The sequence below is a fragment of the Eurosta solidaginis genome, chromosome 4 (assembly GCF_040869045.1).
Source record: "Eurosta solidaginis isolate ZX-2024a chromosome 4, ASM4086904v1, whole genome shotgun sequence".
Taxonomy (NCBI): Eukaryota; Metazoa; Arthropoda; class Insecta; order Diptera; family Tephritidae; genus Eurosta; species Eurosta solidaginis.
The window spans coordinates 25,175,887-25,188,378 of NC_090322.1; the positions used below are offsets into that span (position 1 = coordinate 25,175,887).

General features: G+C 38.2%; 1 protein-coding gene across 1 annotated transcript in view; it reads right to left on the reverse strand.

Annotated features, from left to right (window-relative positions):
- The window catches only part of Mybbp1A (MYB binding protein 1a), a 168,411-nt gene that overhangs the window by 4,994 nt on the left and 150,925 nt on the right, over positions 1-12,492 (reverse strand). Inside the window, exons 2-4 of the mRNA XM_067780762.1 lie at positions 1,449-1,744; positions 1,198-1,392; positions 960-1,145 (exon numbers count right to left, since the gene is read on the reverse strand). Coding sequence (XP_067636863.1) covers positions 960-1,145; positions 1,198-1,392; positions 1,449-1,744 — 677 coding nt within the window. The remainder of the gene's footprint in view (positions 1-959; positions 1,146-1,197; positions 1,393-1,448; positions 1,745-12,492) is intronic.

A 12,492-nucleotide genomic window follows, 5' to 3' on the forward strand; every position in this document is an offset into this window, starting at 1 on the left:
TACGCTCCTCTACGGCTGTGCGATTTTTTCTAACTGTGACGCTGTGAGTAAAGAGAAGCTTAACGTTGCCTACAATAACATTGCTAGATACGTTTACGGGCTGAATAGACTTGATCACGTTTCCTGTTATTCTGCAAAGTTGCTGGACATTTGTTTTGACAATCCTTTAAAGTTTAGAACACTTATTACCTTGCATAAGATAATCTACAAGAAGGAGCCTTATTACCTATATCGAAGGCTTCAACTTCTTCATTTTACGAGGACAATGGTTCTTGCACATGTTAAACACCGTATGCTAATTTCTGAACACCAATTCTTCGTTACTTCGATCCGTCTTTGGAACTCCCTTCCAGCCAGAATAAGACAAATAAGTAATGCACTGCATTTCAAAAAAGAATAATCTTGTTCTTTAATTGACTCACCTCTCCTTCTTCAACTGACTCCCTTTACTGATCTTCTCTCCGTTTTTCTTGCCACCTCCTATTTCCTCAAAGGATAGAACCTAATATTATTACTGTACTACCTACCCTTGCAATGTCCCCTTTATTCTTTGTTCTGTTCTGCGTCCCACGGTTAAGCTCTTTAAAATTTATTGTAACCATTAAGTCTTATTTTACAAATTATCTATTGTTTATCTAAGTTATTGAAACATTTTTTGAATTTTCGCCTTTGTTCTGTCACTGTTCTGACTAGCACTATCATGGCGCAACGATCATTCCGCTATGAGCACTATAAAATAATTTTGTTAAATTGTTGTTAGGAAAAAATTTAATAAAATACAAATACAAATATAAAATTACTAAGGTAAACTACTTTCGAGGCGGCCATCAGGCATTTTAACCCATTTCTACCATGAGTGTTATGGGCTTCTGTGGTAACATAATACATTTTACACGCAAACGAAATTGATAAGCTTTTTTGATAGGGAAGAACTTCCTACAACGACCTGGCATACATACCTTTTCCACAAATTCGATTAGCACTGCAAAGCCTAGAGAAGCGTGATAGGTACGCTGCTTTGTAGCTTGCAATATAGTGTTGGTTATGCGCTCCAAATACTCATTATTCTGCATGTTATCCAAACGACCAGCCTGTTGTAAGGCGAAACACACAAGTAACTTGCCCACGACTGCATCGGCATCGTCCTGAAAACAGAAAAGTAATAGCGCTTCATTCAAACTTACAAAAAACTCTTACCTTATTTCCCACGGTGCCGCCCACATGCAACTCCTTTTGCATGGTATCAAAAATTATTTCCAGCGTAATATCTTGCTCACCAAACGCCTTCAGCAACGCGACTAAACCTGTATAAAATCCGGCACGTGATGCGTTAGTTCCCGCACCACAGCCACGCACCAGGCGTTTGAGCGTATATGATAATTCCTTTTGGCGCTGGAAATATCATACAATACCGACTGAACTGCTGCTATTAAACTATGTTGATTTACCTTTTCTGCCTCCTTTGATTTGCTCAATTGTTGTAGTAATTGTAGCGCAGCTTTCATGCGTTTTTCTTCCTCTTTATTTGTTAACTCCTTAAAATGTTCAAATATAGATAGATTCATAGTGGCGTTAATTTTATCTGTGCTTGACTTCTCGACTGCCACATCTTCGCTGCCACCATTCAATAACTTCGACTTCTTTGCCGCATTTGCGGGCGGAGCATTACCATTTTCCGGTTCTCCATCTTCTTTTGTTGGTGAATCGCGTTTCAATGCTTTTTTCTCTGATTTTACCTGCATTTCTATTAAATTCGATCAAAATTGCTATTTTGCTAGAAAAAAACAGTCCAAGAAGCACATGGTGGCGTTGCTGCCAGACTTTAGAAAAGAACCACAGAAGGGAGATGCCAAGTGACCCAAAAACATCGTCAATCAGCAATAATGGCCGCGTCAAAACAAATTTTCTCATGTTCATGAGATATTGCGTCAAGATATTGCGTTTGTACATATAAACAGAACTTCATACTTAAGGGCCAGTTAATGGTGACTTATCCATAACCAGATAAAAAAGCTGCCCGAACCAAACTTATGGAAATCAATGTAATCGATTAATGGTGCCATACCATAACGCTAAAGCCATAACCATACCATAGCCAACCAACTAGTTTTTGGTTTTTCGCCATATCCATAACCTAAAAATATTTCAGTTTAAAAAGCTTTCTTCTTTGCTTATTTAATATTTGATTTTTTTATTTAAAAGTTGTTTACTAATTATAAAATATTTTCAATGATTTTTTTTACACATCAAAAAATGAATATTAGAGAAAAGTATATAAAAACATATTTCACATAAATTACAAACATAGTTATTTAAAAGTTGATAATGCTCAAGTGTATATTGTGGTTTACAACTCGGCCAACCTGACTTAAGACCGTCCCCGGTCATATATCTTAAGAACTAAATTAAGTTTAAACAAAAATATTTTAAAATTGTTTACATATTTTAAAATTCCTTATATATAAACAATTAATTATAATTGAGATAACAATCCGATAAAAGCTAATATTTCATAACTCATCTAATTCTTCAGCAGAAACGACACCATTACTATTATTTCCAAGCCACTTTCTCATTTTATTAGCTTCAACAACACCATCATAAGGTAATTGAGTCAACTGACAGTTTTCTATGTCTCGCACCACATATCTATCATTTCCTAAAACCTTATGTATTACGTAAGGGCCTTTAAACCTCGGTATGAGTTTTTTGTTTGTTCCCACAACCGAATCTACATTTCTTATGACTACAAAATCTCCCACTTCATATTCTTTTGCCCTCACACTTTTTTTTAAGAAATAGTTTAAATTATATTCCTGCTATTTCTTAATAGCTTCAGATGCATTTAATCTAATTTGTTCCAGATCACGCGTTTCATTAACATTTATTCTATTATCTAAGTACTCTGTAAACTCATACACTATTTCACCCCTCTGTTCTACGCCGAATAAATGTTTACTAGGAGAATTTCCCGTAGTACTGTGAACAGAATTATTAATGGCATATTCCACTTGGAGAAGTTTGTTGGACCAATCTGCATGGTTAAGTGGATGACTAAGCTTACCTAACATGGTTTTCAAAACTCTATTTACTCGCTCCAATTGCCCATTTGCTTGTGGAGAGGCGGTAGCTACTTTAGTGTTGTGTTTTTACCATTTAGAATTCAATTCACACTTTATTAAGTTAACTAATTACAATAATTATAAAAAATGAAAAGTATAAAGGTTATGATATAAAAGATGTGCAAAACGCGTTCTCGACCAACATTCTTTCAACTGTCAAAAACGTTCAGTGTTCATGTGTGTATATGATAGTATAACTTGCAGGGTTGTATTTGTATCTAACACCTCCCCTGTTGAGTGATGATTTCCTTCTAAGAGGCTTCTCAGTTCGGTGAGTATCTCTGCACAGGTTTACGTAGACGGCCGGTCCTTCGAGGTGTTAAGCTTGAGAGTGAATCGACCTCAGTAGAGGGTGTAGGTAGTGGTTGCCTTTGCCTTTCTGTTGCATTCACTGCATTTTCGTTAGAATCCGTTGCACCACCATCTTTATGTGGTTCCTCCTCGTATAACCCAAATGCTTCCGCTAGTGAGCACTTATTCGTCGGCTCTTCTGAAGGTATATCTTCATTTCCCCGTTTGCGGATTTGGTTTGCATGTGCACGGATAACTCTTCCGTTGCTCAATCTCAAGTTGTACATGACCGTACCAACTCTTTCTATGATTTGGGCGGGCTCCCACTCAAACTTGTTATGATGATGTATTGTGACGTAAACCGGTTGCTGTGATACAAAATCAGAATGTTTAGCACCATGTTTCTTATTAAATTGCTTTTGCATATTTTGTTTTTGTATGCTTGTTTGCGATCCAGCTTGTTTGGAATTGCTGGGCAATATCAGGTTTAACGGAATTCGTATGTTGCGACCGAATGAAGCCTCAGCTGGTGATGTCTGGTTTGGTGTGTTTTTGTTCGGGGTCGATCGGTAAACCTGGAGAAATGATTGTAAATTTTGGACTGTATTTCCCTCTCCTTTTAATTTCTTTAACGCTCTTTTAAAGGTGTCCACGAATCGCTCCGCTTGTCCGTTGGACATAGGATAATACGGGCTGGATCGAAGATGTTCGATTCCATTTGTTTCCAGGAATCTTTCAAATTGCGTGCTTACAAATTGCGATCCGTTGTCCGAAACGATGCATTTTGGTATGCCCAGTCTGCAGAAAACTTCATTCAGCATTTCGATTGTTTTGGTGCTAGAAATGCTTGTTGTTTGAATTATCTCAGGCCACTTTGAGTACGCGTCTACAATGATGAGAAAGTAGTTATTATCTAATGGACCTGCGTAGTCAACATGTAGTCGTTCCCAAGCTTCTGAAGGAGTAGGCCATGCCTTTAGAAGTGTCTTAGTCGGTCGTTTTGCTGCTGATGCACACCTGCTGCAGTTTCGTACCAGGGAGACAATATCATCATCGATATTGGGCCAGTACACGAAACTTCTCGCTACCGATTTTGTGCGTTCGATGCCTGGGTGTCCTTTATGTATTTGTTTCAACACTCTCCTTCGCAGTTTTGCTGGTACGACTATACGGTTTCCAAACATGAGGCATCCTTCAACCACGCTGAGATTGTCTTTACGATAAAAAAATTTTTTTAATTCATCCGTGCCTTCTATAGTATTTGGCCAACCGTCGTTTACAAAATCCATGACTGTTTGTAGTGTTGAGTCCTTGAGCGACTCATACGAAACCATTTTATGAGTAATGGGTAACTTTGCCATAGAATCTGAAAGTATTTGGCGAACTTCATTTTCCAGGCGGATTGAAGCTATGACATAATCTTCTGACGGTGTAATATTTTTATTCATTAGCCGGGATAAAACGTATGCGTGACCAAAGTTGTTTGTGGATACGTAGCTTATGTCGAAGTCATAAGCTAATAGTTTTATTGCCCATCGCTGCAATCTGTTCGCTTGATGTACAGCGATACCTTTTTTGTTACCGAAGATAGCCAGTAAAGGTTTGTGATCCGTCTGTAGTTTGAATTTGCGTCCAAAAATCATTTTATGGAATTTGGTGACCGCAAAAACTATAGCGAGACCCTCTTTTTCGATTTGGCTGCACGCTCTCTCTGCTTCAGTTAGCGATCGTGACGCATGGCATATTGCCTTTACTGAACCATCGGGATACTCGTGTAAGATACATGCTCCGAGGCCGTAGTTTGATGCGTCTGCCGCCACAATTATGTCCAGTTTTGGGTCAAAATGTGTCAAAAAAAGATTCGAAGATAAAATACTTTTGAGCTGGTTAAAACAGTCGCGGTGTTTTTGTGTCCATACCCATTTAACGTTTGCCTTCAGGAGACTATCTAAAGGTCCTCGATAGGTACGTACGTGCTTTATAAATTTACCATAAAAATTGATTGCACCTAAAAATGATCGTAATTCCGATAAATTGTTTGGTTCGGGCATCTGTGTTATAGCTGATATGCGTGCTGGATCTGGCTGTATGCCCTCTTCATTTATAATAAACCCACGGCCACCGTGGTGTGATGGTAGCGTGCTCCGCCTATCACACCGTATGCCCTGGGTTCAACTCCCGGGCAAAGCAACATCAAAATTTTAGAAATAAGATTTTTCAATTAGAAGAAAATTTTTCTAAGCGGGGTCGCCCCTCGGCAGTGTCTGGCAAGCGCTCCGATTGTATTTCTGCCATGAAAAGCTCTCAGTGAAAACTCATCTGCCTTGCAGATGCCGTTCGGAGTCGGCATAAAACATGTAGGTCCCGTCCGGCCAATTTGTAGGGAAAAATCAAGAGGAGCACGACGCAAATTGGAAGAGAAGCTCGGCCTTAGATCTCTTCGGAGGTTATCGCGCCTTACATTTATTTATTTATTTATTTTATTTGATTTGCATAAAATTCGCATTTATCGAACTTAAGTTTGAATCCGAACTCTTGTATGCGTTTCAATACATTGTGTAATTTTCTATCGTGATCGTCTTGACTTACACCTGCTACGAAAATGTCGTCGATGTATGCCGCTACTCCATTCAGTCCCGCTAACATTTTGTCCATAATTTGCTGGAATATTGTCGGAAACGATTTAACACCGAATACCATTCGATTGTATCGAAAAAGTCCTAAATGCGTATTTATAGTGAGTAGATGTTTAGAATCATCGTCGACTTCAACTTGTAGAAATGCGTCTGAAAGATCGATGTGGCTGAAAACCTTCGCTTTAGCTAACCGTGCGAATAGATCATCCGGTAATGGTAGTGGATACTGATGCATTTCTAACGCGTTGTTAAGCCCTGTTGAAAAATCGCCGCATAATCGTACGCTTCCATTTGCTTTCCTGGTTACCACGATGGGCGCAGCCCAGTCTGAATTATTGACTGGTGTGATGACATTTATGTCTTGAAGCCGTTGGAGTTCCGCTTCAACTAGTCCTTGTATGGCGTAAGCGACTGGTCGTTTAGGTCGAAAAATCGGTTGCTGGTTTGGCTTGATAGCCAGATGTGCTTTTGCTTTCGTACACAACCCAAGACTCTCGTCGAAAACATATGGAAATAAATTTTTGAGATGTTTTATATTGTTATTGGTTTTAACACTTTCATCGATGACTTTATTGCAAAGTGAATTTATTGGCTCCTTGTCGAGCTCCAAAGCTGCGATCCAGTCTAGACCTAGAAAGTTTAAGTTTTTTACGGGCGTGACATAGCATGTTGCAGTTGTTTTCTTCCTTTTGAATTTTGCTGAACATGTAAATTGTGCTGATAATGGTAATTTGCCAGTTGCGCTACGAGCTGTGTTACTGGGCTTTGTTGTATTGCTCACGTGAAACTGTTTGAAAATATTTTCCGATATTATTGTTATGTCTGACGCTGTGTCAAATCAATTGGGAACTCGTTTATGTGTACGCGAATGTATTTTCTATTGTTCACATTGATTTTCTTCGTAGCGAATATGCTGGTGATTTTTTTCTCTTCGCCTTGACTTTTTTTCTTAGGCTTTCCCTCGTACTTGTAGTTTGACGATTTGTGCTTTTGATGTTTGAGCGGTTTAGCCGACTCACAATAGCCTTCCTTGTGCCCCTTGTGATTGCACTGTTTGCATTTGTGTTTGCTGAATGAGCATTCAGATGCGTAATGCATGCCCCCACAAAACCAACACGGTGATTTTGGGACCCTCTTGTTGTTTGTCTTGGACGCTTGCACTTTGTTGACTGACGTTACTTCTCTTTTTGTTTCAACTAATGCTGTATCTGCTTTTAGGTTCAACAGCCGCTTGCATTCCGCTGATAACTTTTCGAGTGTAAAGCCCCCATTACTGATACTTAGCATAGACTTGACTTGACTTGGCGTAAACTTGGCAACTTAGCCACGATTATACTCCACTTGGCGCATAAAATCTGGCATCATAATCAGCGTTGAAATTTATTTTTAAATAAATGTCAATTTGTATGACAAATGTCAAAATGAAATGGAAACAAACAAATGGCATCTCAAAATGTAAACGTCACTTAGAACTTACATAGAAAATCAAAATTCAACAGACTTCTAAGTCAAGTTAAGTTTTGAGTAATCAGTAACATGCAATGTTAATTTAACAGAACTGTAAGTGACAGTTCGCAAGCCAAGTCAAGCCTATGCTAAAGGCTCCATTACCGATACTTAGCATAGACTTGACTTGGCTTGCGAACTGTCACTTACAGTTCTGTTAAATAAACATTGCATGTTACTGATTACTCAAAACTTAACTTGACTTAGAAGTCTGTTGAATTTTGATTTTCTATGTAAGTTCTAAGTGACGTTTACATTTTGAGATGCCATTTGTTTGTTTCCATTTCATTTTGACATTTTGTCATACAAATTGACATTTATTTAAAAATAAATTTCAACGCTGATTATGATGCCAGATTTTATGCGCCAAGTGGAGTATAATCGTGGCTAAGTTGCCAAGTTTACGCCAAGTCAAGTCAAGTCTATGCTAAGTATCAGTAATGGGGGCTTAAGTATCAGTAATGGAGCCTTAAGAGTATCGTCACTATCTAGGCGTGTCAACAATTTGGTTCTTATTTCGAAATCGTCATGGGACTTTAAACCCATGATGAAAATTAAGCATTTAAACTGATCCAATGTTAATTTGTTGAGCTGAAATTTCTCGCATTCTTTATTTACTTTACCTGCATACGTCGTAAAATCTATGTTCATGTCTTTCGTTAGCTGTAAGCATTGGTATCGAATGTTGAACAAAGATTTCTGTAGACTAAACAATTTGGTAAGTGTTTCCACGGTTTCTTTGAAGGTTAGATTTCGTGGGTGTTTCGGCAAAATAAAATTAACGCATTTGGTATGTTCTGACGTGCTTGCGTCAACTTCGAATAAATCTTCATATCGTGCATACCACATGTCGAATGTGAGGTTATCTTCGGGGTTGAAAGAAAATTCAGAAATACTTGTGGACAGTGCCTCGATACGAAATTCTATAGAGTTTTCTGGAGGCTTTACGCTTCCCGCTGATTGGTTACCTCCAAGGAGTTGCTTGATCAGGTTTTGCATGGATGTGCTCTCTTGCTCGCGATGCTGCTGCATTAGCTTGAAAAATGCTTTCATTTGTTCCTCCATTGCTTTTGTACTCGTATTATTGCAAAGCTTGATGAGTTGTCTTTGCAAACGAATATTACTTACGTAACTTTACCTCGTCGCCAGATGTTGTGTTTCTACCATTTAGAATTCAATTCACACTTTATTAAGTTAACTAATTACAATAATTATAAAAAATGAAAAGTATAAAAAAAAATAAATGTAAGGCGCGATAACCTCCGAAGAGATCTAAGGCCGAGCTTCTCTTCCAATTTGCGTCGTGCTCCTCTTGATTTTTCCCTACAAATTGGCCGGACGGGACCTACATGTTTTATGCCGACTCCGAGCGGCATCTGCAAGGCAGATGAGTTTTCACTGAGAGCTTTTCATGGCAGAAATACAATCGGAGCGCTTGCCAGACACTGCCGAGAGGCGACCCCGCTTAGAAAAATTTTCTTCTAATTGAAAAACCTTATTTCTAAAATTTTGATGTTGCTTTGCCCGGGAGTTGAACCCAGGGCATACGGTGTGATAGGCGGAGCACGCTACCATCACACCACGGTGGCCGCCACCGACGCGTTCTCGACCAACATTCTTTCAACTGTCAAAAACGTTCAGTGTTCATGTGTGTATATGATAGTATGATAACTTGCAGGGTTGTATTTGTATCCAACATTTAGTATGTAATATGTTTCGCTTTAATAAAAAGTTTTCAAAATCCAATGACGTAAAACATGTACCTCTGTCGCTTACAATGCGCCTTGGACGACTATAATAACTAAAATATTTATCTAAAGCAGCAGTAACTTCTTTACTACTTGTTGAATTTGTCGGATAAAGTTTAACGAATTTTGTAAAAGCATCAATAACGACTAACAAGTGTTTCCGTTTAGATTGAATTGAAGGGAGAGGACCAAAATGATCAATATGAATTGTGTCAAATGGTTCAGGTTTTTTAGGTATATTAAACAAATTTCGTTCATTTACTCGAACGGGCTCTGCATAAATAATACACTTGAGACAGTTTTGTATAAATTTTTCAACTTTTTGTTTCATTTTCGGAAACCAATAATGTAAACATAACGTCTTGTCAGGGTGTGGGTGTTCCCCGCGTTGGGCGTACCTTGGCCCGCTCGAGTGGTACGGCCGAACTCTCAAGGCATTGGCAAAAGCACCTAGAAAGACGAAATAAAAAGGTATGCAAAAGTAACAATCCTTAGATTCATTTTTTGAAGCAAGTGTACTTCCCGTAAACTCGACATCCCAAAGTCCCAACATCTCGTCCTCTACGCCTCAAAGCCGGAGCCTCCTAAGATACACACTGAAATAAAAATAAAGAAAACAAAACACTTTAATTATTGAGGGCATGAAAGCGTAACACTTATCTAAGTGCACAATTTTTTTGTGTTGGGTAACAAATGCATGAAAGTTACAACAACCACATGAAAGTTGGCAACATCAACTGCAAATGTTTATAAATGAAATTTTAATTTTTTTATTACATGTTATTGTGCCTGAGGCATGTAAGTGTCGCTGGACACCTTTCCCGATATTTTTGGACGCTTTCAGCAGTCGATTACTGCTCCAAAACTCCAAGAATTTGTGGATATCGTTGATCCCTGCGCCATCGAACCATAGGGGCAAAGTGGCTTCTTCCAAGCCGCCCCAGATGCGCAATGTAGGGCCTATAAACCGCACTGCCCTTTTCACAACAAACACTCGCGCACTAAATCTATTTTTATTTAAAATATTCAATAGTTAATAAAATACCGCGGACATTAATTCGTACGATATAAAAAAAAAAAAAAGGTAAATAAATAAGAGAACTGTCAAACATGGGGTATATTCACAATAGAGGAATTGGCAAAAGCTCTTTTCCAAGGGTTGCCAGTTAGCCATCGAGAGTGGTGAATATAGGAAAGAGATGAATATAGAGTGTAGATGGTTGCGATTGATTCTGAAGGATGACAAAACAAAACGGTATAGGAAAACGGTGCCGGAGATCGATTCCAACGATATAAAAGGGGGTTACTGTAGGACATGTAAAACTATTGTATTATTGAAAAGCAAGCAAAGCGGTAGTGTGCGGGTGTTCAAAGTGGTGGCGGGAAAGTTGAATAAACGAAATCGGTGAAAATTTAATTTAAGTAAATTTCCTGTGCGCGCAAGGTCCAAAAGGACAAAGTCGTAAATTTTTTTTTTGTTAACGAAGTGTTGGCCAAAAGGCCCTAGATTTCGAAAACTACTCCGGAATCTGGGCAATAATAGTAATGCTAAAAGCCTCAAGTTTCTACGACAAGTATCTGTGGTAATAATGGTAATGCAGCGGTAAGTCACGAGAAGATCCTGTGATAGGGTGGAACAAGAAAGTGGAGACACACCTAAGGAAAGCCTGATCCTTTTTTTTGTACATATATGCGGCATAACCAGCCACTTACCGTGGTAATCTTCGAGAGACGATCGAGCCGAAGGAGACTGTCCGGAGCGCACTACAAACGTTTTGGTAAGTTCCAAAAGAACAAAAAAGTGTTATTTTTTTTTCTGCGTCAAATTGGCGTTCACATTCGGTGACCACAATCACCACAAAATAGTCAAGTGAAAATCCCACTTTCTGTTTCTAAAAACTTTCTTTTGTATAATTTTCTGGTAAAAATAATTTTTTTTGTTGGGGATAGTTTTCATTTTTGTTCACAGCCACCCTAGCATGGGTGAAGCCAATTTATATTTCACATACGGACGTTCCAAAACGCGTGAACGCCAAATTGGCGGATACTCCATCATAAATTCGCGCTAATCAATTTTTCGTTCCTCCAGTGGGAAGAACATTCCTAGTTACCTGATACATGCCAGCGCCAGGAAATTATTTTCAACAGATCTTCCAAATTATTTTTAACTGATCTCATATGATATTTCAACCGATTTCACGTCTTAAGATTCTTACCATCAACCGATTTCACGTCTTAAAATTTTTACCATCAACCGATTTTACGTCAATAAGGAACCGATAAGCGAGGACAATAACCACCACGTAGGAATCTGGCCACAGTGCTGGCGAGAATATAACTACCGGAAATATCCAACCAACATAATTTTCCGAATTAATAGCATATATGTAGATATAATAGCCATTTATATTTCTGTCTTAATTTTTTTGTGCTACCTAATATATTATGTGTAAATTAATGTAGAACCTATATTATTGAATGTTGCCTATATGAAGAAGTGCCAATCGCTCACCGGAAGCACCAAACGAAGAAATTTTGCCTAAATCAACCTGGTTGGAAAGACACCAGTTCGAACGATTCCCCCTCAACCAACGTAAAAGAGCTCTTTTAGGTAGGCTTTAGGGTGCGTGATAACTTAGAATTTTGCTCGAATTGGGCCTACGAAAGTTTGGTTTTACTTTGGTGACGAAAGGTCCGAAATATACTTACAGTCTTTATATACGCGTACATATAAGTTTTTGTGGGTAACACTGTTTATATATCTGAACCATTCGTTGTATATTTCTTTTTTTTGTTGGCCTAAGGATTATATAATGTTCAAAATCGCGAGAGCGAACTTTTTGTCACATAAATAAAAGAGGTGAAGAAAGAGCCTCTGGTGTAAGTTTATTGTTTTTTTGAAATCCATATTGAACATATATTTAAATAATTTACTTATTCGATACGTTTTTTTTTTGTATTGTTTGTTCCGAAAACATAATTACATAACATAGTATTGCGTCATTTTTTTTGTGGAAATAGTGTGAGTAATGTACAATATCCGTATACCGCATACATATTCCATTTTAAATAAGTGAATGCGCATTTAAGATACGTGGTTAGTTAGGAATCGGAGGCTGTTATATTACCTTGTATAGTTATAAGAAATTCAAATAAATATGTTAGAACTAAATTGAACTGAAAGAAGAA